At 38.7% G+C, this 25257-nt stretch overlaps 1 protein-coding gene across 4 annotated transcripts in view; it reads right to left on the reverse strand.

Annotated features, from left to right (window-relative positions):
• Positions 1–25257, reverse strand: part of KIAA1549 (KIAA1549 ortholog) — a 161245-nt gene that overhangs the window by 69224 nt on the left and 66764 nt on the right. For all 4 annotated transcript variants that reach the window (XR_014897969.1, XM_085322640.1, XM_085322639.1 and 1 more), the window contains exons 2-6: positions 13289–16018; positions 11702–11790; positions 5561–5738; positions 3733–3863; positions 2280–2463 (exon numbers count right to left, since the gene is read on the reverse strand). Coding sequence is in view for 3 of the 4 variants with exons in the window: in XM_085322640.1 (XP_085178766.1) it covers positions 2280–2463; positions 3733–3863; positions 5561–5738; positions 11702–11790; positions 13289–16018 (3312 nt within the window). In the remaining variant the exon portion in view is untranslated. The remainder of the gene's footprint in view (positions 1–2279; positions 2464–3732; positions 3864–5560; positions 5739–11701; positions 11791–13288; positions 16019–25257) is intronic.

Below are 25257 nucleotides of genomic sequence, written 5' to 3' on the forward strand. Positions count from 1 at the left end.
TGGAATTTACAAGAATGATATTAGAATCCTGCTGGGGTATTTGTTAGGGTTTACAAATTTGAACAAACAAACAATTCCTGAAGCTTCAGAAATAAAGTTAAAGAAATATCTCATTTACATGCTTGGATATGCTGTGGTACTTATAGATGCTGAATTTGCCAGGAAACAGCAGCCAACATCTACATGAGCTTTTGCAAATGCTCACAATAGTCGGGGAAAAGGAGAAATTCTGATGGCTCCTTTTTTCACGGGTACTGTTTGGCCTTGTCATTCATTCAACTTAACAATTTTCATATTAACTTGTGAGCTACCATAGAGCTCTCCTGGCATCAGCCAGGAATCAGCCCCTCTGGATGAGAACTATAGGCACGCACATTACACAGGCAGAGTTTCTGCTCTGAGAGTTTTAAGAAGAAAAAAAGTTACCTTTAAATTTCTTAACTATCATTAGAAAAAGAATAAAAGAAGAATAATGCAAATGCATGCTTAATAGGAATGTTTTTCCCCAAACGCCAGCACGCCTTTCAGGATATATTGGCTTTGGTAAAAATTCTATTCTCATTTAATTGCGCTGTAGCAACATAGCACAATCCAGCAGATGTATTCTCATCAAGGAGTAACATGCAAATTCACTACAACAACACTCTAGAGTATGCGGACAAAACTAAAAACTATAGGACTAAATGCGTGTAAAGCTCACAACGAAAACAAGAGACTAAAAATAATACCCAAGGTAATAAAAATAGTAAGCCTTAGGGCAAAGGTGCAAAAGATACCACGCAGAGTGAAGAGAAATGTCTTTCAAGCAATCAAGGCAACAGCAACATTTAAATTTGGTGGGAGACAAAGAACATGACTCACGATCTCAGAAGCTCTGTGGCCTCACAAGGAACAAAATTAGTTATCTGCGGACAAGGTTTCTGAATTGTCCCTTGGTGGTAAATCATAACATGCCAAGGATCTTGGTTCTAACTCAGGTATGCTTTGCTACCACTGCACAGGTATAGTTTATGTGAGACCTACGCAAGCCAAATTGTTTAAAGGAAATGAAAAGGGCAATACAAGAGTCTGCCGCACTTTTTCAGTGGATTATGGGAACAAAATCCCTAAAAGTGAACACAAAAAAAGCTGCCAARAAAAAGGATGTTTCCGCTACTTTTCGTTATTGCAAAAGCATCCTACGCTATCATCTTACACAGATTTAAAGGTGCTACAGAAAACAACTGTTTTTCGTGGCAATTACTCTGTTTATCATGTCTTCATTGACATACTATGGTACAGTAGAAAATGAACAGCAGTTGCCATTAGGCCTGAATTTCCACTAGACATTTGACTGTGTAGGGAGAATCATTGTGTTAGGCCCTCAAGAAAACCCTCAAATAATTAAAAATCTTCACTGGAATGCACAATGAGGTAGGATAAACTGGGAATTAATGGACTCACACTAATGCCTGCCACCAAGAAAGGCAGTACTGTGCTCTCATAGTCTTACTTCTGTTCACTAGTCATTTTTGTCATGCAATTGTCCATCAGTGTGCAAGGGTAAGTGTTGAGTTTAGAAATTTAGCTTATTGATGAGGCAGAGGTCATCTGAAATACCTAACCAAACACAAGTCATAAAAACTGAGTGTCAGGCAAACTCTACTATGTAACCATTCCCAATTAATCTAAGTTTAGGATGGCCATGGATTGGAAAAGTGACATGCAATGCAAGTAGTACATAAGGAGAGAGACATGCTGAGGATATCTTAAAAGATAACAGACTGCTTAAAAAAGCACTGCTGTTAACAGATTACACAGACAAGCTTATACTTGCCCTCATGCAGTCTAAGTTGACAGTGTCCCAGGCTTACTAGAAGTTACAGAGCCACAGTTAAGTATGGCACAGAACCCAAGGCAGTAAATCCTGCTGAAAAGTAGAAAATGCCCCCACAGACATATCCAAGGACAAACCTAGGATCACACTTCACAGCAGTAATGATTGCAGTGACATTTTTTTTTCTTTTACTATCTAAAGCAAGACCAGGGAAAATGAAGCTATGTTAGACACAACCAGTGCAGAAAGAAAGGATGCTGGCAAAAGTAGTAAGTTTTTGTGACACTGGTACACATTATGTGAGCAAAGAGAAGTAYAGATTTGCTCTGAAAAGTTCCTGACACAAATGAGATATTTGAAGCTGCACTGTAACTTATATGTAGAATCATTTTAAAACTATACTGGGAGAAGAAAACCTCAATGAAAATAGTATTTTTCAGTCTTGATAACAGCAAATACTCACGTTCAGCAATTTGTTGCACTGGAAAGCCGAGATAGAAGCTGAATTCCACCACAGATAAGTTTCTTAGCTGTTCACTGACATCGGATCCATTCAGAAAACCGTATCTATCTCGAATGGCAAAAACAATGCTCACGGGGCCCTGTCGAAACGCTACCCCAGCCTTACTCAGAGTTATATTCAATATCTGAAAAACAAGATTGAAGTAAGGTTAGCAAAATCAAATCACTGTCATTTCCATTCTTTCCTTCACAGAAATTTTCTTCCTAATATGAAATGGGACTCTRCATGAGAACAGAGGATTATCAGTTCCAGATATTCAGCCTGCTAAGTCATAGAAGAGGTAAAGTTACACRTGCACTCCTCTTCTGAGAGTTATCCATTAAGGTCAGTTATAATCCACGATGACCTGAAAGCTACTGTTCAGCAAACAATGGAAAATAATGCCAAAGAAGACAGTCAGCAAAATAAATCTACCAATAAAGAAAACTTAGGTGAATATCAATCTTTATGGAATAGWAAGGAAGAGAGCATGTAAATGGCTCTTCTCTTGGTGAAAACCTACCGCCCCACACGCTCCCAGACCTAACAAKGGTTAGAAGCCTCATTTTGGCATCAATGTACACAGTAATTACGTCCATATAGACAAACCTCTTCCAGACAGGATGACAGTATTTAAAATACAGTTTGCTAAGCTGATAGTTCAAAAAACTATTTTGTATGATCTACCTTCATTTTATCCACAAATATTTTGTTATTCAAATATATTGTTCAAAGTACATCTCTATGCACTTTCAACTGTATGTACTATAAAATCTATGTTCTATTTTCTTCTATGATTTTATTTTTAGGGTACCATAAACAGGCATTTACAATGCCGGTTAAAAAACAAAATACATTTTTTTACTACTTTTGCTAATACAGGAAAGTTGGATGACACAGATATTATATATTACTATAGATATCTCTAGATCTCGTAATCAACTACCATGTTTGCTCACATGATGGCAGAGTGCATGCAAGTTCTGTATTCCTAAACAAGAACACCTGAGCAGCAATCATATCAGACTAACATCTTCACACAAAAACATACCAGCCTCATTCTACTTTGTAATGGCAGGATCTGACAGGAATGATTTTGACAAGGGCTGGGAAGCCTTTACATGAAAAAGTATGAATGCATTTATATTCCTATTATATTCATGAATGATTCTTGATACAAATCTTCATCTGCTTGGATCACCTTCTCGGAAAGTTTGAAATCAGAGGGATGTGTGGCATCAAATTATTTTGCAGAAAAAAAATCCTGACTTCATGACAAAGCATCACAGTTCTGCATCTAGAAAGCAAGTGGTAGCAGTGATCACCTAACTCAGCATTACCGGTTGGATGAAACACAAGACAACAGAAGAYGAGGAGAGAAAGGGAGAGATACAAAACATACTAATACTCTCACCTGCACAGTGAAGTTGTAGAAGTCCTGGTGATGTTTGCTCACCTCCATGAATGCCATTGTCAGTCCTTTCTCAATGCGCTGGCTGAAGTTACAGAACCCCACGTCCACGTTCCGAGGCACAAACTGGAGCACTGAAGGCAAAGGGTATACGTTATTCCTACAGACTTCCATGAGACGAAAGAGAACAGAATAAGCACAGAATAAGAGAATCCTCACTTCACAGAGCTGTCACCTTTTTATGGAATTCAGAACTGCTCCATGAAAACTTCGGTAAAACTGCTGAAAGAAATGCATTTTGTACTTCCACAGTGACTTCTTAGTCATTCATATCTGCTGCAGCAGTAATTAGATTACAAAAAGACTCTACAGACAAAATATCCACTATTTCTTCTAGTATGCTGAAAGATCTTTGCTACACAGAAGCTGGCTAGTTTTATACGACTCGAACACTGAAACAGCCATACTGAAATCCTCAGTACCCAACAGTTCAATGAAAATCTGTAAAAATAACAACAGAATTCTTCAGTGACTGAAATTTAATACCTAACCTGGCTAAAAGACTGCATATTTTGTCCATTAACACACACTAATGTCAGTTCAACACTTTCAAATTCCTCATTATCAAGTACACTTTAAAACTATATAGATATACTTTAAAATCTTACTCACTTGTACATGCATTGGTGTGCACACATGTGAGTGAGTGAGAGAGAGAGAAAAAGGGAGTGAGAAAAGACAGCGCACACGTGCGCAGGCACACACACTTGTAACTATATACACGTCTGCAGATTTCCTGATAATGTGTTCTTAAGCAAATGAATGACATCATTAGGTTACAGAGGCTAGCAAACATCAAGACCAGGAAATGCATCTGCCATCTATTTCTATAACCACGTTAAGCAGTGGAGAAAGACATCACRCTGGCACAGAGAAATTAGGTTTTACAGTACAGATGTTAACACAGCACATGAAGCATACATGGATAAAAGCACCTGTGTTGGAAATTCATGCAATCTCTGCTCACRTACTCCCTATTTACTCAATCCCTGTCACTACCTGATTACTCTAAGTCACCTAGCCAGGTTAATGTTTTCGTTATGCAAATACTAGCTGAAGAAGATTTCAGATGATACCACTAGCTCTCAAAAATTATTTCATGGTTAGTTTGTTAGTTTAGATTATTAGCAGTCATGGACTTTAACTACTGCCATAGAGTAGCCATGGAAAGCTGAATTCTATATGGGCAATCCCCTTGCTCAACAATTCTCCCACATCAGAAGAATTTGAAAAAGTAGCATTTAAGGTAAAGACAATWTGAAACTTGAGTCAGGTATTAAAAATGTGGCTAAACTGATTTTTTATGACAAATGCTTCATACACAGAAGTTTTTCTCTTCTTTTCATCTTTTACAAAATGTTATAAAATAAGTGCAGAACAGGKTATTAACAGGCAAGGAGCAACTGAAAATAAGCACATTTTGAAACATAAGAGCAGGGCTACTGCTTAAAGCAGGACAAAGAATGCCAACTCCCTTCACTCACTCCAGTAGTRAAATATTAATTAAAATAAGCAAGACAGAATACTTTTCTAGGAAAAATTCCTGGAACTAGTGAAACTATGGAGTTAACTGTTTAGAATGTATAATCTTTCTCAACCACAGATTTGACAAGTATTTTATTAATAAGCATGAATTCAGACTCACAGCAGTAGAAYACAAGGTTTTTGACTCAAGCTTGCGTACTTATTAATCACAAGACCATCCACAAGTAAAGAAGTATGAACCAGTGGGAAGTTGCATCTCCTCCTCTTAGTGTTAGGAGCAACTCACCTGTCTGAACTTGGAATCTATTATCCGGCACTGTGAAAGAAGGATGCAGTGACAGGATCAGGGGGGCCTGACCACGAAGAAGACTGCTGTTCATAAGCACATTTATGACTGCCACTGCCGTGTAAACAAAAGGACCTGATGTCACCAAGAAAGCAAATTTGGGGGATATTTTATAAACCTAAAAAAAAAAAAAAGGAAAGAAAAAAGAAGATTTCGTCGACATGAAATTTGGCAAACATACTTTAGACCTAGAGCCTCCCACTCGTTTCAAAGCCACACCCTCCAGAGGTAGGAAAATGCAAACTTTATTTTACAAAGAGATAGTAGAAGGGAAAAAAAAATAGTGCCATGTTCAGTAGCCTCTACTCCCATGTGCCAGAATGGCATCCTCTGTGTGCAAAGTTCACCTACCAAAATCTCTTCAGTACAACACACTGATCTCAACAAACCATGAATTAACGTACCGTAGCCTAGTATGAGTACCACTCCACCTCGTCTGCATTCCCCTGACTGCATAACAGTTTCCAAACAAATTGCTGGCTAATCACRGAATTACCTGCGTAGCTTCTGCATATCAAACACACTGCACAGCACATACATCCCATAGTATACACATACGATACGCAAGAAGCAGAGTACACATAGCCTGTGTTTTACGTGTATATTTTTTACACACAAGCACACTTTTTCTTTTGCAGAAAGTCTCTCCCCATTTGCTCATTACAGCACCATTACTGCAATTACAATTTTCTTCTTCCAATTTATCTATCTCCTGACTTTGAGCAATCTTAGAAATCTTAAAGAGCTTTAGTCATTGTGTAAAAGAAATAAAATTGAAAGTTAAATATAAACCGAGGTTTCACAAAGATAGTTTTATACACCATTATTCTGTCACCTAAATAAAAACAAAGTGAAAGCTTTTATTTATTTGAACACATCACAATGTCTTCTCTGCCTAAGAGGGCCTCTCAACATCACCCATTTCCCCAGCTTTTTTTTTTTTTTTTTTTTTTTTTTAAAAAAAAACTCTCTTAGTTTGCTGTCTGCCCAAGCAGTGGCACTACAATACCTTGAGATGTCCAACACAGCAATGTCACAAAAAATCAGTCTATATCAGAGTCACAGAGGTTCTAGTAAATCTGGACCTCTTAGATGCAAAGGCACGAGCATCTTGCAAGCTTTGCTTTGGTGAAATGATATCTTAGATATCTTCAACTTTAGGATCAGCCTTATGGAAAAGCATAGTGCTACATAAATCTCCTGACTCACATGTTCCTTACTGGTATTTCTGCAGCACTGTAAAATATTGGCAATTGCTGTTTAGATAAGACAGCAAGCAGCCCTTTCTTGTCCTCCAAAAAACATAATGCATTTTTAAAAAGAACATCTTCACTGAAAGAAACCAAGTAGCAGAAAAAAAAAAAATCCCAGTTTCTCATTATTCCTTCTTCTTTGTCCACAGAAATACGCAGCATCCAGGTTTTATTTTAAATGGATTTAGACTCGTAGCACTCAAATTTGATATGAATAATATGCACAGCTCTTTTCAGTTCCTCTTGCCAGAAATTTTATCCTTTTATCTCAGGTTGAAATGATTTCTATAGCTTCAGTTTGTCAAATGGAAACAGCATATAACAGGTAAGACACACTAAAGGAAAGTTGTCCATTACTTGCAAAAGAGATTGCTTTAAAAGGCAAGAAAAAAGCAAATCAGAATTTCAAATCTCAGTAACAATTTGCTGGTGCTTTTTAAAACAATATATGCAGAGGAAGAGAGGCTCAGTGTAGTCAGTATGTATTCATGTACTACAATTTGGCATTATAGACAAGAAAGCAAGCTAATATGCAAGCAACTCTAATAAGCAACTCAGCTGTACTCCAGTGCACCATAGACACAAAGTAGTCTATCTCAAACACTTCTCTGAAATTTTGCATTGGTTTTTTAGTCTCAGCAGCTAATATTCGTGTTTCCCTTTTGCGATTCACTGTAGCTGAGGGAGGATAGTAAACTGCAGGGTACAACCACTATAGGCTCAAAGCAGTAGCTATTTCTGCTTGAGATATTGCAGGGCTGTCTAGAGTGAGCTCTGAACAATCTAATTCAGATGCCAGAAACAATCTAGCCTGCTAGCATGCTGCTCTTTACAAGTCAATTCACAGAGAAATGTGGAAAATTATCTAGGAAAGACAAACACAGCTCATGACTCCTGATGAATGAATGAGAACAGCTCTTTTTGGCATAGCTCTAGTGGTTCACAGACCCACCTGCCCATCCAACCCTCTCTTGGAGGATTCATCTCTACTACCATGACAGTTAGGTGCTGGCAAACTAGCTGCTGAACCACCACAATGCAAAGTGCCACCTATTAAAGTAAACAAGAACAAATTTCCCATCTAAATACGTTGGGCTATAAAGCTGCAGAAGCGCTCAAATACCCCATGCACTTCTGAGCCATTCCCACAGCAGCAGCAGTAACCTTCAATGGAGTGGAAAGCTATTATACTGCCTCAAGTTAAGCTATGCCTTCTYGAAAGGGAAACAGCTAATCCAACTCTGCTGTTTCCAGGGCACAACCTATCTCATTCAAAGCTACCTTGACAGACAGACTGCTTCTAGGACAGGAAGTATTTGAGTGAAAATTTACTAGACGCTAGAAGAGTATTTGGGGAAAACATCACTGTATGCTTTCTCTGTCCCCTATGCTTTTCCTTATGTGCTTGCATTTGTTTATTGTCAGATGAAATATCCTCAATTAGATGCACTTTTGGTATGATACAATACAATCGCTTTTATTTCTACATACCACTGTATTATGCTGTGTGAACATCTGACAGAAAGCATAAATAATGGATTTCCTCATCTCCACCTTATAAAACTCTCTGTAAAGAATCTGCAGAAAGCATTTAATTTCCTGAAGATGTGCTACGAAGGTTGACTAGTTTTAAAAATGAAGCAAAGATTTTGCTTCTATATGATCTAGGATTTTAAGAGAACATTCTCACACCATTTTTATACACCTAAGTATTACAGAAGTCGGTGCAAGAATACATGGTAGCATCTTTTAAAAAAGTATTTAACTGCCTTACTTTAACTGCCTTACCTTGCCTTACTTTTAAGGTAGACGTTCACAGTCTTTCGATTAGAAACATTAATAGGCTAAGGACAGGTCTAAAAGCCATAATTAAACATAGCAATGAAGTGTATACTTCGGAGTGTATACACTGAGGTACACATTATGCTTCAAGATAAAATTTCCAAACCATAAATGAGGCTGATGAAAAGCTTTTTTCTGTTGGCATGAACCCACGGGCATCAGGGATCCTCCTGCCAGCAGAGCACTGTCAACATTATTTCTCTTTCACACCCCAGTGCGACAAAGCTAAGTCAACAGAACTTTGTATAACAGATCTTATGCAAGTGTCATAAGGTTTACACTATATAGAAGGTTGACAAAAATTGCCCATGTTCAAATAATAGGGCCTTAATCTTCTGCAGACGCAATACAGTGAGACCAACTGGAAAGAGAACACTGAAATCTTAGGTCATCCTCAGTTTGCTGTACAGAATTTTTCTAGAAAAAAGAATGAAAAAAAGTTTTTTTTATTAAACAGGATTCAAGCCTTTCCCCCACTTTTTTTTTTGCTTTAACAGTTAATGTTTGAAACAATGAAGACTCTAAGCTTCAACTGAAAATGTTGGGGAGTGCACATTTTTTATTCTCGTTTCAGTGCAAAACTTGCTCTGTGTTTAAAAATTGTAACAATTATATCCACTGTTGCCATGGATTGTATTTTCAAAGTCTACATTACTACTAAATTAAATTTAACAAGACTGTCTCCTGATTTACTGTGCATTACATCCCTGCAAGGAAACACCATGTGGGAACTGCAGCAGGAGACAGTAAAAATGTAGCTTAAAGAAGTGCACTACTTTATCATAACTTGCAATGTTCATTCCTCTGTTCCTCTGTATTGTTGACTAACAAAAGTCAGGTCTGTTTACGTAAGTTTAGCAGTATATAAGAATTCTCTTTAAAAAGTTGCATTACTTAGTCATTAAACCTGGCAATACTATATATACTTCTTTATTTAAAATACATTTTGCTAGTACTTCACTGTTAGAAGACATTTGCTAGTGATTTTTAGTTCAAAAAATTCCATACCAAAGGCATCACTAGGAGAGAACACATACGATAGCAGCATCCTACCATTAAATAAGCAGAACTACTTCCGCAGAGATTTTTCTTCTCCTTTTGATAAAAAAAGAATTTGCTAAGAATGTACCTGGATTAACTGCATTATTTATAAAAGCAGTTGCCTTTGAGCAGCTTTAGGGCCAATATATCCTACTGAGAGCTTTGCAAGGCAACAGTGGACATGAAAGGAAGGAATTTAGAGAGAAATATATAAGGAAGGATATCAAATGTTTGCTCCATTCAACCTCCAAATATTTGGCAATATATTTTGTCTTATTGCTGCTACTACTAAGCCAGTAAGCACTACCATATTACTGATGAACATATAAGGCCATTGATAATCAGTGTAGTTTCATCATCATAAACTTACGACTTCAACTTGACTATGTCAGTTTGCACAATCTGAAGATGTAACTCACAATCCAGAAGGTATATATTTTTTATTCAAAAAAATAAAAAGTTTATGGGCAAGAATTGATAAAGGAACCTAAAGCAAACATAACCTACAGTGGCAGCTTGTAAAATAACACTGCACAGAAGAGGACGAATAAGAGCAATGTGGTGGGTTCCAATAATTGACTAGAAACTATTGAGTAAGGAAGGAAATTCTTCCCCCTGTTTTTCTATTAATCCTGGACTCCAGCTTCTCAATTAGTTTTGTCTGAAGCGAGTAAAAGGGGCTAATTCACTTTCTACCTTGTTTATTCTTCACTTTCTACCTTGTTTGTTCTTCTGATTCACTGAAAAAGCATTTATCCTCAAATATATAAACAAAATTTATATATCATTTATAAATATAAATAAAATAAATAAAATTTATTTATATATAAAAGATCAGAAACCAATACCAAAGTGGCTATTCTTTGAACCATCCACTATTTTGGAGGAAAGGAGGAAATCATTCAAACAGAAGAGTAGAAGTGCAGATAGCTACTCAAACACATCAAGAGTAGTAGTCTGATACTATCGACAAAGCCTGCCTAGTGTTAACAGCAATCACCAGAAATCCAGAGTCAGAAGTACAAATACCACTGCTTGGGGAAAATGGCTAAACACTGTGGCTGAAGTTTGGCAGAGATTCATAAAGCTCTTACCCRGACTGAGCAGCAGTCTAAAACAAGAGCAGCCGCCCGATGCTGCTACAATGGAACAGTTAAACAASAGTTTAATTATTACATGCAGTGACTCTTGCAGGAGCTGCCAAAGGATCACTCCCCTGCACGGACCAGCAAGYGGAAGTTAAAGGTGCCACTGCTGCCATGGTATGAGAGGCTGTGCTTGGGGTTACGTTCAACATTCAAACAGCAACCTGAGTTAACCTGAAATATTGAAAATAAAATCGTAGTTTCAGAAAAAGTAAAAAATGGAACCTCACAGAGAACCAGGTACTGACTATGTGAAGGGCTTAAAAATAACATCTGATCATTGCACACATGAATTCTTTTTCCTTTCTTTTTCCATCTGCCAAATCCTGCATTTAGGATTCAACCACTTACCCTGCAGTGTTGATGACCTCACTTACAAGATAAAATAGCTTAGGGCTGTGGAGAAGGTTTTGTTTTGTCTAAAGGGCTAACCCTATAATCAGCTAGCAGGGGCAAGAGAACTTCAGCAGCTACTTCAGAAGGGTGAAAGCTTTCCAGTTCAGTTTCGCTTCACCAGYCAATAAAGCAGGTAAGGAGTAGAGGCAGGGCAGTGCTTGGTCACCTATGTCAGGAAGAAGAAGGTGTGCCCTAGAAAATAATTACCTTCTGAAAGTAAAAAGCTAGTGTTACGGTCACATTAAAAGAAATAAAACACGGCTAATAGATTTAAGTTAGAATAAACCTCTCTATGATTTAGTATCACATGGGTTGTCTCTAAACCATCATTTTATCCTGCGTACTAAAAGCACTGCTGTATTATACTGATCAAAGAATACTTACACATGCTTCATACCACTTACCTCCAGCTCTACTGAACGCCTGAATTGAATTCTGAGCACTTCTCTGATGGATTCACTGACATTTTGTAGAACAGCTCTTCGGGCCAGCACTGGAAATTAATGCCAGTCAGTAAATACATTTTAGCTTCATCTCTGGGGCCTTGGTTCAAAGTTGCACTTTCAATTGTGTAATGCATGAAAAAGCAGGCAATGAGATCAACCGTGTCAAACACATACGACRGTGGACAAGGAAACAGGGGAAGGTGTGACTGCACCCTAAAAAGTGATGTTAAATAAAATTCAAGGAGCTCCACGTTTATTTTCCGTGTTTTTTTCCATATCTAGCTTCCTTACTATTCTAGTAAGAGAATTTTCTTAAGAGCCACTGAGGCATTTAAAAAGGATCTGAAAGTCATACCACATTCAGTCTGGTCCGTGCACCACAATGAGTCTGCTGTCATAACACAGTTAATGTTTTGTAGGCAACGCACGGAATGCAGATGAGGTCAGAAAAAAGCCACAGAAAAAATGCATCTACTTTTCGCTTAAATAAAAAGTAAACAAATGTGACATTGATTACTGAAAGAGATACCCACTGAGCAAGAAACTGCTTTAAAAAATCCCCACCCTTATGGATATTACATCTGCTACAATCAAACTTCAGACTGTGACCATGGTTGAGGAAACAATTGAAAAACACCATGTTGTCATTCTCCATTTATTTTTRATCAGTAACTTACCTACAAAACTACTCAAATTACAAGTCAAAAAAAATCTTTCTCCTCATCATCATACTTAGCTCACCCTCCTACCTGGAGGAGGAAATTATGTTCATTCTGCTTCATATATTACATTTACTCATTACAAGTACAAACTCAAAGGCAAAATGTGTTGACTGCCTAGAATATATAGCACCTCTATAGCTGCCCTATATTTGTTCTCTGCTACTGTTTTGTTAATAAACTAGGAAGAGACAAGAAAACACCAAAAAATCAAACACTGATGCTAAAAGACAATTCATTTTGAAGCATACAGCAGTCGCTTTTCTGGTTATAACCACACCAAATCCAACCAACATGGAAGGAGGGAAAGTACAAATGCAAGCTAGTACGGTAAAGTGATAAAAATGCTAACAAAAACAAAAACAAATTTTTGGAAACCAGATTTCCTGATTCATATTACATTTCCTTAAATGTAGGCTTTTTCTTATGAACAACAGCAATAGAAAGAGAAACTTATTCAGGCAGGAAATTTAACAATTTAGCAGAACAGGACCRTGAGAATAACTTTCATTTTCAACAAACCAAGTGATAAAGCAACCTCAAATACAGCTTGCTATTATGTATGTAAAAGCAATTTTAAAACAYTATTTCATTCATTGTGCAGTGTAACGTATATGTAATTCACTGTCACAATGGACTTTATTCAAGTGAATTCTATTATTTGCAACAGGAAATGATAAGCCAACGGCTTTATTGTTGTTTGTGTAAACTTGCACCATATKCCTTTGAAATGGTTACTTAGCTAATTTAACACTTGTAATTTAACTAAGCGATCACGTTACAATGGTTTCTGAAAAATGAAATAAAAAYGTTAGAAATATCTTACCAGCGGTGACTAAGTAAGTATCGGGAACTGTGATGTCGCAGACGTATGGTGGCCTCGTAGTGGTCACGGCAGGGGTTACAAATACAGCTTCAGACGGAGTAGTGGCCGCCAGGGGAGTGGAGGAGAAGGTATTTGGGCTGCTTTCTGTGGTCGTCATGTCATGGCTGCCCACAGTATTAACAGCAGTGGTCGTGGGGACAGCAGTTGTTGTATCAGTACCATCAGCTACACCAGTTCTCAGAGGAACATCATATCCAGTGGGAGTGTTCAAGGATGGAGGGAATTGTGTAGGGACAAATGACGCGGTCACAGACACAGATTCTGCAGGAGAGGAAACAACACCGCTCACGTCGCTTTGTGAGGTGAGATTGTCAGGATTTGCGGTAGGAAGTGCAGTGCTAGCACTGACCTTGGTGTAAGATGTTAAAAGCAACGTGGGGTTAACTGTAGCACCAGTATCCTCATCAGAAGATAAAACAGTTGATAGCAGAGATGAAGATACATTTAAGACAGGAGTTGTCAGAAAGGTAGTAAACAAGACCACATTTGTTTCATTGAGCAAGATGTTGCTGGTAACAGCCTCAGTGTCGGCTATGGACAGCACCCGGGTAGGAACCACTGGCTGAAAAGAGAAGAGTGAAGACTCTAAYGCAGAGGTAGCCCCTGTAAAAGCTGAGGTAAACAGAACTTCAGAATCCATTAGCAATACTGACGTTGCTTCCGAAAATGYAGATGAGTCTGAATGAAAATTTGATGATGGCATTATTTCAGAAACATATGCCCCTGGAATAGAGGATGYATTTGAATAGAAGTATGACGTTTGCCAGACAGGGAACTGAGAAGCCTCAGCGTCTGTGCTGACAGGGGTAGCTGAGTCCCAACTGGAAACATCCRCAGAAAGTACTGATGTCCCAGTCAATAAGGTCTGAGGTAAGAGTGCTGATAAATCACTCGGCATGAGAGAGTAAGAAGTTAGTACGACTGATGATAATGAAGACAAGTAGCTAGATTCAAAAAGAATTGGTGTGTATAAAAGACTGGATGGAAAATCTGTAATATTTACAGGTGATTCTTCTCTTGCCAATGTCTTGTCAAGCRAAAATAAAGATTCTGATGGCATGAATTCCGGTGACTCCAGTAAACTTGTATGACTGATTGCAAATGATGATACTGGCTCACTCAAGGTGAAGGAAGATTCAAAGAGAACACTGGTCATATCAGCAAGRTCTACACTAATGCTCGGTGTTAACGAAACAGTTTCCATAACAGGGAGGGAAAACCATACAGAAGAGATGTTCAATGCCATTCCTCCAGAGAATTGACTGAAGGAAGGAAAAATTGTTGTAGGCATTTTACTGTTAAGGGTAGTATCCATAGTGCTTAATAAAAACATGGTTGACTCGGAGACTTCTGCGAATCTTGAAGAAAACGAAGCAACAGGTCTTGATGGAAAAGAAGTATCAAAAATTTCACGTGTAGGCTCCTCTAATTCATACATATCCGCAATTACAGTTGTAAATGGAGTCATGTCTTTTACTTCCGAAGCTTTCACTGTCAAAGTTTCAACATCATCACCTGAGCCCACATCATGCTCTACAGAAAAGCCTGGTTCCAGCAGAAGTGAAACGGAGTCACAATACAAACAAGACATGGATGGTCTAGTGAAAGGCACTGGGCTTACGAGCTCGCTGAAAAGCTCAGATTGACTCAGTATTTCTGAACCGGTAGGCAAATTTGGYGCTGTACCGGAGAATTTGTGTGTAAACAAGTTGCCATTAAGAATCATATTAGAGTCACTGAAAATGGCAGGTGAGTGAGCCAGGAGAGATGCAAATGGAAGACTAAGTGGAAGCAAAGCAGTCTCAGTACTGCTTACAGAAACAGGTATGGGCCAGGGAATGTCTGAAGCAGGATAGGTCCTTCGGCTGACAGCTTCTACGGCCACACGATTCACATTGGCATAAAAGTCACTATATGGGTCTATATTTTGTGCGGTAGCATGTGATGTAATATGATTGGTTTTATCCAGCGGTCCAAGAAGAATAGACGACTCATCTGAAGTGGCCCCAAAAGGCAGAGATGCTAAACTTCTGTTTACATTTTCCCACACTGCAGCTGTATCTTCTGAAGGCATGGAAGTGAAATAAATATCTGTATCTGGAGGATACAATAGCAAGTCTCTGCTTGCAGTTAAAATTTCACTATCATCTGGTAAAAAAGGTTGTAATTTTGTAAGAGTGTTACTGTCTTCAAGGACAGCACTTAACAGGGTCTTTTGCTGTGCTGTTTTYGTGTCATATGGTGAAGAAAAGACAGATAACGAAGGTGTTAGCAACACAGTTTCTAATGTTTCTTTTGGTGGCTCTATTGTATTAACTGAGTGATGATCTGTTAAAACCGCAAAAGACTTTAGTGGAGGAGTCCACTGTGCCTTTGGAAATGAGCTAACAAATTCATCGTCAYTTAAGAACGCTTCATTGCTGGTTACAGAGACGTGCACCAAGGGTCCATTTCTCCCTTCRGAACTCCTGACCGTTTCTTCTTGATTAAATGAAGTCACATCAAGGGGAGTGGTAACTGATGATAAAACTGTTTGAAGAAAGTTATTTTCTTGGGACTCCAAAGTACTTTTTGCTAAGGCCATATATGTCCTGCTGCTCGATATGCTTTGGTGCACCTTTGAGCCCACTGAGAAAAAGGAAAAATTTTGCTGCTCCAAGGATATCTCATCTAAACAGAGAGGRAGAGAAAGAGAGAGAGAAAAAAGAAGTAACGGATTAGCACAAGCAGTACAAGTGGAATCAGCAAACATTACAAACCACATTTCTGGAGAGATATGCCCAGAATTTAAAGGTTGAGACAAAACCTCTCCGTACTTGAACAATCTCCTTGAGCAAGTCAATACAAATAATAGTTTTCCCTGTGAAAATTCGTTCCTTGGGAAATGAGTAGAACAACTCGACTCTTCTTAATTCGCACCTACTCCTCCCTGCAGAGCAGCTGTGTCACTAGCCCCCAGAGGACAGAAAGCAGCTCCCTCTTACCCGCACAAGGCTACARCACAGGTGAGCTAGCAATCCCGCACAGTACACAAACCAAAAAGAGCACCGAGGTACTGCTGCTGCTGAGAAATGTTTTGCATATCTTTATGAATCCAATTTAGATCCTACTCTTTCCATTAGTACCACTTCATGTCCTGCGGTTTTAATATTTCTTAACACTAGGCTCACTAGCAGATCAGCACAGTGCTCGCTGTAGCTAAGCAGCAGACACGGTATTGTCCTGTTACACCACAGACCCCAGGCAGGAGACCTTCCACCCCCACCTCCCAAAAAATCTACTCGCCACCATTAAACACACAAACACTTTTGAACATATATTGACAGAATATCRAAGGACAGCATCAAGAATTCATTAGCAATATATTGTTCAGGCATTGAAATACAAAGGCTTCTATCTAATACAGTAGCACTGTTTTTTCAAGTGGCAAACAGTATTTGCAAGAATAGCCTTCATTCGCTTTTAGTGTCCCAAAATTCATAGCTCTTTCCTGCCATTTCTTGCCACCTACCTAAAAAATAGTAGATAGCCATCATGCCCTTTCTACAGCCTACTGCCAGCCTCCAGACACATTTGCTGACCTGAGAGACTGCTTCATTTGATCCCCAGAAAAAGGTGTTTACAGCAGAATTATATTTGCTTATTCCTGTCTCTGACTTGCAGTTACCTTGTTAAAACTACAAGAAAACCCACAACCCTACTAGAACTTTTACTTTTAGTCACACTAAAACACTGAAATCATGGTCCACGTTACTTTCTTCCCAATGCATCCACTCTCTCCTTTGCTGTTTAAACATGAGTTCTCTTACGTCTCTCATCAGAGATCTTAATGATGACTCTGAGATCCTTCATGGTCCAAATCACTAACTGCTGATGCAACTGGGCAATATTTTGGTATCAGAGCTCATGCTCTGGAAGTGCAGGCTGCTGCACGCAGCCAGCATGCTGGTTGCTGCTTAGGGTTGCCCTCCACCTTCACTCTAGTTTTAGAGTCGATCTTTGAGACATCAAACTGTTCCACAAACACAAACTGTAGGCAGCATTTTTCTGCTCTGTTTCAAGGATGAGCTCCTGCCAGTATCTGCAATGAGTGGCATTTATGCCACTTACAAGAGATGAACAGGGGCTGCCTTCACGTCAGACGCAGTGTGGTTCAGATGTCAATGGCAAGAATTTGCTAAGAAGAAAAATGTCCAATAGCTGCATTTATATTGCCTGCCATTCGCTTCATGTCTGGCCTTTAAACAGTCAGTGGCAGATTGCTTCATTCCATAACTGCCATCTTCACTCACAACCCACAGCAAGAGCGCTTAGTTTTACGGGCCACCTATAATAAAACTTCACGGTTCCAATTTACAGAATTTCAGTAGTAATAGCTGGCTTCAGGCACAAAGAGAAAAGCTAAAAATTCACCCTATATTTTAATCAAGATGCTTGCAAAAAATCATATATGAATATCATTTGCATTCGTTGACTATAATCCTTCCCTTCTCACAAAAGCTTTCGTGGGTTACTGTGAAGATTTGTATATAATCTTTTCCAACCATGGATGTGTTTGCAGAGAAACACCGTATATTATTGCTTGAGTATTTTACTAAAGTGCCAAGACTGCATTTTTAGCCTTCGGAGCTGAATATCGAAGGAAATCACAGAAAATTGCTCCAGGACATTTTGCTAGGATATGCATAAGGCCTTCATCCTTAAATCAGCTATCCCACCTGATCATCCTGTTTTCCCAATATTATTGCTTTCATACAGGAGTGTCCTTGTAGTGCTACTGGAGCTTACTGACAATATGCATTAAGAAAGGTGGGGAGGAGGAGGTAAAGGGGAACCCACGCAGGCAAACAATGAAGGAATAAATTAAAGTAAAAATGGTAACACACAGTATAAAGTGCTCAACTGTAGCTACATTTGTAACCTTCTAGAGGATGCCGCAAACTCAATAACCCATGGGAGACCTTCACAGCAGTTCACTTATCTGTTGCACACTGTTGGCTGTCTAACAACACTTCCCAAAAATGATATATTGCTGTAATTATCCCCTCCTTTTTGATCTGCCTACTAAATTCCCCGATGCAATTTTTCAAACACTGATATATTGATTTGATATGTTTTGGATCTGATGATTTGAAAAGCACAATTAAAGATAAGAATTAACACATAGAGTTAATAACACTCATCACCACTAATCAAACATGCGCACTGTGATACTATACTATACTTTATGGATCCAAAGCACAAGTGTTTTGCAGTGTAACAGATAATATTCTTTTAAGTAGTCTCAATCTTCTTTTCCTCCCAAAACTCAAAGTGAGTGTAGCCAACTTTATGGTACTTAGTTATGGGGTAACRACAAAAGTCTTATAACATTCTCAAGGAAAAAAATAGTAATAAAAATAATTGCTGTACACTCCTTGTAAAATCTGTGCAAGACATAGCTATGTCCTTGACTTCCTCCTCAGAGATTCACCATTCGAACACAGCATAGTGCAGCATACTGGAATCATGAGTTTCATCTGCATTTAAAAGCTTGCAGAAGAAGCGGCTTCCAACAACCACGGAACCTAATCATGGACCCTGAGCACGTGCTGGTGACAGCAGCCCCCTGTTGGTATCAGCAAAAAGTTCTGTTTCCTTATCCTTAAAAGTTTCTCTGACTTTGTTCCTTCATTTAACTTAGGTTTTCAGATTTTTTGGGGGCACATTTTGAGTAAGCAGGGAGTTAGTTAATGGAAAAAAAATTACAAGACTACAGAAGGAACACTGTCAAAATGAATCACTTCATATATATGCATGTAGTGTATAAAGGCATGTCAGAACTCCTTTTAGCTGATCCTATAAAACATTGTCCATCTTTGTCACATTTCGTATGCTGAGCACTTGCTTAAAATGAATTCCAAATTACAGACAAACATATTAATAGATATATTTCTCATTGCTCATCCTTATGATTTCACATTGCATTTCTTTATACCAGTAACAGAGCAAGACAGATGCGTTAGACACCCTCAACAAAATAAACATGATAAACATGGCATTGCTACGGGAGCCACTTTTATTCTGACTAGCAAAGATGACTACCTTCTAATTAGAAAGTGCACTTCTGATCAGATACCTGCACAGATCTCGGACCAAAAACTACAGCTGATGATATTTATGTTTATTCCACTGACATAACAAAGCAATTCCACTGGCTACACACGTCTATGCTGCATGTGTTCATTTTCCTTCACCAACAGAGAGCTGCCTTCACCTTTGTGCAATCTGATAGAAGGATCACCACAAAGCAAAGTTCTGCTGGCAGAAACTACAAGTCACAGAAAGATGGACATTAAAGAGTCAGTTACATGGCTATAAGCCATCTAACCAACATGGATAAGGCAAAGTAAGGCAAAGGCAAATTTGGCTTTAAATACACCACTATTTTACAATTAATTTTTTATTGAGCGTCTGCTAATATTTTTATTGAACTACATAGAATAATAGTAACTAAAAACTATATCAATCACTTGTGCCCTTAATGTAAAGAATATTCCCACTAATGCAAAGAAGGAAACTCAATTTCTGAGAAAGAAGTTGCTTTTTCTTTTTTTCCTCTYTCTCTCTCATTTTTTTTAAAGAAAAGCACCACCCCTAAAACACACCAGATCTTGGAAAACTTGCAAGCCACAGGACACAATAAGAGCRCTGATTGCTTGAGATAAGTAGGGTGGGAGAAATTCACTTCTGCATGTTGGATTTTGAAATAAAAACTCATTGGCAAGTCTGCAAGCCAGTGTTCTACATTATTTGCTTTGCTTGGCTTATTAGAAGCAGGGAGCATTAATGACGTGCCATTAATAATACAAATGATTGTTTTTCGTCATCTCCAGAAGAACAGCGTACTACTTGGATACTGCTTGTCAGAACTGCGTGCGCAACTCATCAAGAACAGATGGGACACGCAGCAGATGTGCCAGAGAGCAGGCAGACAGCGCCCAAAGAGAAAGGAGAAGCAAAGTGGGCTGAAGCAGGAGAAGGCAGACTGCATGACAAGCACATCCTCGTGCGCGCAGAGCRGCTGATCTGGTGATACCATGAGACAAAGAAGCCGACAGATCACACATGTTCTGGTATATTTTAATGCCACGACTGCACAAAYCTATTAATTAATATCAATTCTGACTTGTTTGCTCGCACAGCTGCTGYTGTTGGGTGACAGTTTCACCGCCCAGCAGCTACACTGCCATTGTGCTAGGCAASGACAGGATGACAAGACAAGCCAAACTCCACAAACTGATAACGTCCCGAAAAGGACTAGATAGGATGATTAGGATGCAAAACGGCGATCCCAAGCCACAGCAAAGAGGAGGAAAGGAAAAACACTTGTGCAAATGGCCGCATGAGCCCCAGATGGCACCAGCACAATGCCTCCGTTCAGACAATGGCATTCAGACGCTATGGGAGTGAGCGACAGCCTAGAAGATACGCTAATGCGCTTGGGGTGATGAACTCTGCTGTTTATGCTACCCAGGACAACAGGTAACGGAGTCTGAACAAAACWCAGAAGTAACGAAGCCCGTCACACCGAACACAATGACCTCTTCAACTGCCAAGCGCGGACTTGCAGAAGCACGGCCGTGCACCGTGACTCGTAACTCTGGCCGAGACTCATGAATTCTGGAAGGGCCAAAACATCGGTGCGGAGCTTTGCCATGACTACAGCAACGGGCTGCTGCACGCTGTCGACTTCTTTGGTGACAAAAGTATGCCACATCGAGACAAGTGTGTGTTTATAAACCGGGAACTAGACTTAGTCATTTTTCCAGAAAGCCTTTAGAAAAACAGTTTCTTTTTTCAGTTGCGGTGTTAAGGAGTGTGTCTGTTTCTGTGTTCTACTATAAAGAAAAAAAGATGATTTTGCATTAAAATATATACAAGTACACACACACACACACCCCCACACACACACACTCACGCAGGACCCAATATCTAATCTCAACCCTGCTACTTCTCTCTCCTGTGATCTGAAAAAGAACTCATGTCATTTTTCTGCTAGCAAAATACAGTAATTACACTTATCATACTATCTTATGAATACGTTCAATTATAGATGATGGGTGCAGGCATGACAACAACGAATACAACAGAGAAGCTTTAACAGAATAGAAATAATTGTTTCTCAAAGAAAGTAACACAGCAAAATTAAGTAAGGCTAAACCAATTTTGCAAATATTAGAAAGTACCAGCAAAGTAGCTCAAAATATAAATTGTTTCAGAAATGATCTTCTGTTTGCAATGATCTACATAATTAAATTCTAGTCTCTTCATTTTTTAAGTGACGGGTAACAATTCCTCCTCTACCACTGGCCATTGTTTCAAACAGAGACAGCCTAGGTAGACAGCCAACTGATATTATGCAAGTTCCAAGTATAAATGGAAAATTCCTGTTAGCTGACTAGATAACAACAAATCCCAAATGACTAAAATTAAAGCTCTGTATGCACTAAGAATTTTCATCGTGTGCAACGGCTCTCTGACTATGGAGGAGGTTAGCACATATCTCTTTTCAAGGAAACTCAACAAATTTGCCATTTGCCACCATTGAGATTTTTGTCTGAGAAAAGGGAAGCAGGAAACTAAAGTAACTGAACGTAGCATAGAACAAGACCACCCAAGGGCTTAGTAAAGAGAATGATAGAGGCAAATGCATCTGAAAAAAAATCTCAGTCTTCCTCATATGGCTTAACACTTAATAACTTTCTAACTAATTTAGCAGTATTTAGTTCAGCTTTAGACAGAAAGGTCTTATATGTTCTAGGTCACTGCAAACCATTTACATGGTTCTCTTGTCTAAGTCTGTAACTACATTCCTTAGTTGTCTGGCTTGTAGGAAAACAGCAGTCACACAAGCATTTGCAGCTGAAAAGCTGTCTCCTTTCTTCTCTGGGAGATATGTAAACATGGATTGGACACTCACTGTAATCATCCTTGGTACACAAGGAGGATGGGGATGGGAGTTTGCATTAGTCCTCCCTTCCAAAGCTGTATCCAGCTCCTAGACCTCCCTTATGGGACGGGCTCTAGTCAGCTTTTGGAAGATCCTGTTCCCCCATCACGTGATGCACATGTGCATAATGCTCCTTCAGGATAACATACATTCAGGCTAGGCAGGGCACAAAAAATGTGTGGATCCTAATAGCCATTTCTCAAAGCTGTTCATCTTTATTTTCTTATTTTAAAAGATCCAGAGTACCGGTCTTCATTTAAACTGTGTGTTCATGAATTAAGTTGCTTATATCAACTGGAAAACAGTAAAACTAGACAGTGGAGAAATACAAAATTTATGTCAAGTCTCAACACTCTTTTTGCACTGCAGTAAGGTTGGTAGTAAAATTTTCTAACAAATAGGAAAGATTGTATTAAGGTTAAGAGAAAAACAATAGTGTTAAAAGGAAGGACACAAAGCGAGGACGTACCTCTGTGCACTTCAGGGTTTTGAGAGGAAAAGCCTTGCAAACCAAGTGAAGCTTTTCATATGACAAAAAAATAACAGCAGACCAACAGCTCAGGCAGTAGAGTAAGGAGAGCATAGGAATGGGGGGGAGAGGGAAAGACACCCACACCCACCCTCAAAATCTGTGAACACAGCCATAGAGTGAGAACCATCCCCCAAACAGTATCACTGCCTTGAAAAAAAAATTGCCTGTTAGCAAGTGGGCTGGGAACACAACCTGCGCATGTAATTTTTCATGACTTCAAATCCTACGAACCCAAATATAAGAAATCCTCCCTGAGGAAGTTCRTAAAGCTTTTACAGAATCAAGATGCTTTGAGTTGACACTCACTCTCCAGAGCTTCTCTGAGCAAATAAATCTGAATTCAGAGGTGAGAAAAACAGTTAGCAATGACAATTCAAAACCACTGGGAATATCTTGGAGGAAGGAAGTCAGGAGAGATGATGTTAAACACAGAAGCCTTCTGTGGCTGCTGCTCATTCATACAGAACATCATCCGTAACTGAGGAAAGCAACAGCTTTGTGCAGAGCTCGGGGCTGGAGCAGCTCTGGCTGGCTTGCACGCACACATGCAGAAAACTGCAAATCAAATCACAGTCCAAAGCCTAGCTTTTACTGGGAGCATTCACGCTTTTTTTGGCATTTGGCTGTAAATGACATCATCATGAGGGAAGCCATATGCCAGGGATAAAGTACACGCAAACTTGAATTGGCTTTACAAACATTAATTCTAAGGAAAACTCTCAGATTTGCTCATCATGATAACTAGGTCACATTTTTGAAAAGAGAAAGAAAATCCTTTCTTCTTTCTTTTTTTGAACAAATTGCAGTTGTCTGCCCTGCAACTTGAGTTCTAAACTCTAAAGACCTTGTGCTGTTTTTTTTCCAACCAAATGACTACTTAGAAGCATTCTGGTTACATTCAACACTTCAGCTTCCTCCAAAATGTAGATACTGGAAGCTTTTGAAAGCACCAATTAAGTTTATATTATCCTTTCTTCAGAGGTAACACACACCGGGGAGAAATATTTTGCATCCATTGTATACAAATGCTTTTAGCAAAAATATATTTCTAAAGCACAGTGATTTTTACTTTTTAAACTGCATTACAACTATACATTAAAAAAACCTCTAGAAGTAATGAAATAACAGAGTCTAAATACAAGCGTAACTGCCTAATTAAAACAGAGTCTGTTCTGTATCCTAGTAACCCAGTTATCCACAGGGACTCTCTTCATTGACATAGATCCTTAACTCTGCTGTGCTGACAAAGGAAAAATAATCTTAACAGATTCAGGCCATCATACTCATTGCTTTTACAGTGATGTTGCTCCAGAATTATATTACTTAGAGGAATAAATGGATGTTCAAACCTGTAACATCTAAAATAAGCTCCTTTGAGGTTAATTCAGAAGACTAACGTTAAGCAAAGCATGATGAAAAATCTTGAAAGACAAGGTTTCCAACCAGCATAGTATCATCACTCTGTATGGAACCAGCAAACCAAGAATCTTTCTTCCTCCAGGACCACAGCAGGAAAATATGTCTGTATATGCTTGATTTTGAAATCAGCAGCATATGCAAAAGTAATGTTGAAAAGCTCTTGTACAATCAGATATGAAAGTCCTTGTGGTAATCTCAGCATTTGCCACTAGGCAAGTCAATTCAAATGAGAGAATCCTGTCAATATATTTTCACAGTGAAAGGAGAAAATAAGCTGGGAAAGAGAGTAGAATAGTCTCAGTCAGTTAGAAGCCCTCTGGAGTAACCCTATGTGCTCACCAAGAGCTGGAAAACATATGAAAAAAAAGGGGACAGAGAGATGGAGTGGACCTGTTGGTGGCAGTGAGTCAGTTCCTTCTGAGTCAGTCTGGGAAACCTGGGCCGACTATAAGCAGAAGCTTGACRTAAGTTCGTCTAATATTTTTTCTTTACAGTGGGCAAGAGTTGTTGGTCTTGACCTCATTTGTAAAAACAGAAATCTCTTTAAAAACTGTAATAGAAAGTGTTACCATGTAATACTAGAGATCAAACTTCTGTCATAATTTATAGCCACAGAACTTCCAGAAGATACTAYCCTAGTAAAATCACTAGGGAAGAGAAAAGAGAGGCAACACAAGTAATAYTCTAAATAAATAAATAAATGGTTTTCCTGACCATTCTCAATAAAATATGTTAGGCTGGGGCATTCATTGCACAATACTTGCAAATTCACTGCAAATTTCCTTATTAGAGATTTTGGAACTGTATGAGTTCTAAGAATAATTACCATGTCAAAATGTACATATCCTGTTGCTTATTAAGTAACACAAGATTTAGCAATTAATTTTGGTCTTTTTGTGTTTTCTCCTTCACAATATCCTCAAAATCCAACAAGTAAAAGAATCACAATTTTTGTCTTAAAGAAAC

This window comes from Rhea americana, unplaced genomic scaffold (assembly GCF_003343005.1).
Source record: "Rhea americana isolate MKP2758 unplaced genomic scaffold, rheAme1 scaffold_79, whole genome shotgun sequence".
Taxonomy (NCBI): Eukaryota; Metazoa; Chordata; class Aves; order Rheiformes; family Rheidae; genus Rhea; species Rhea americana.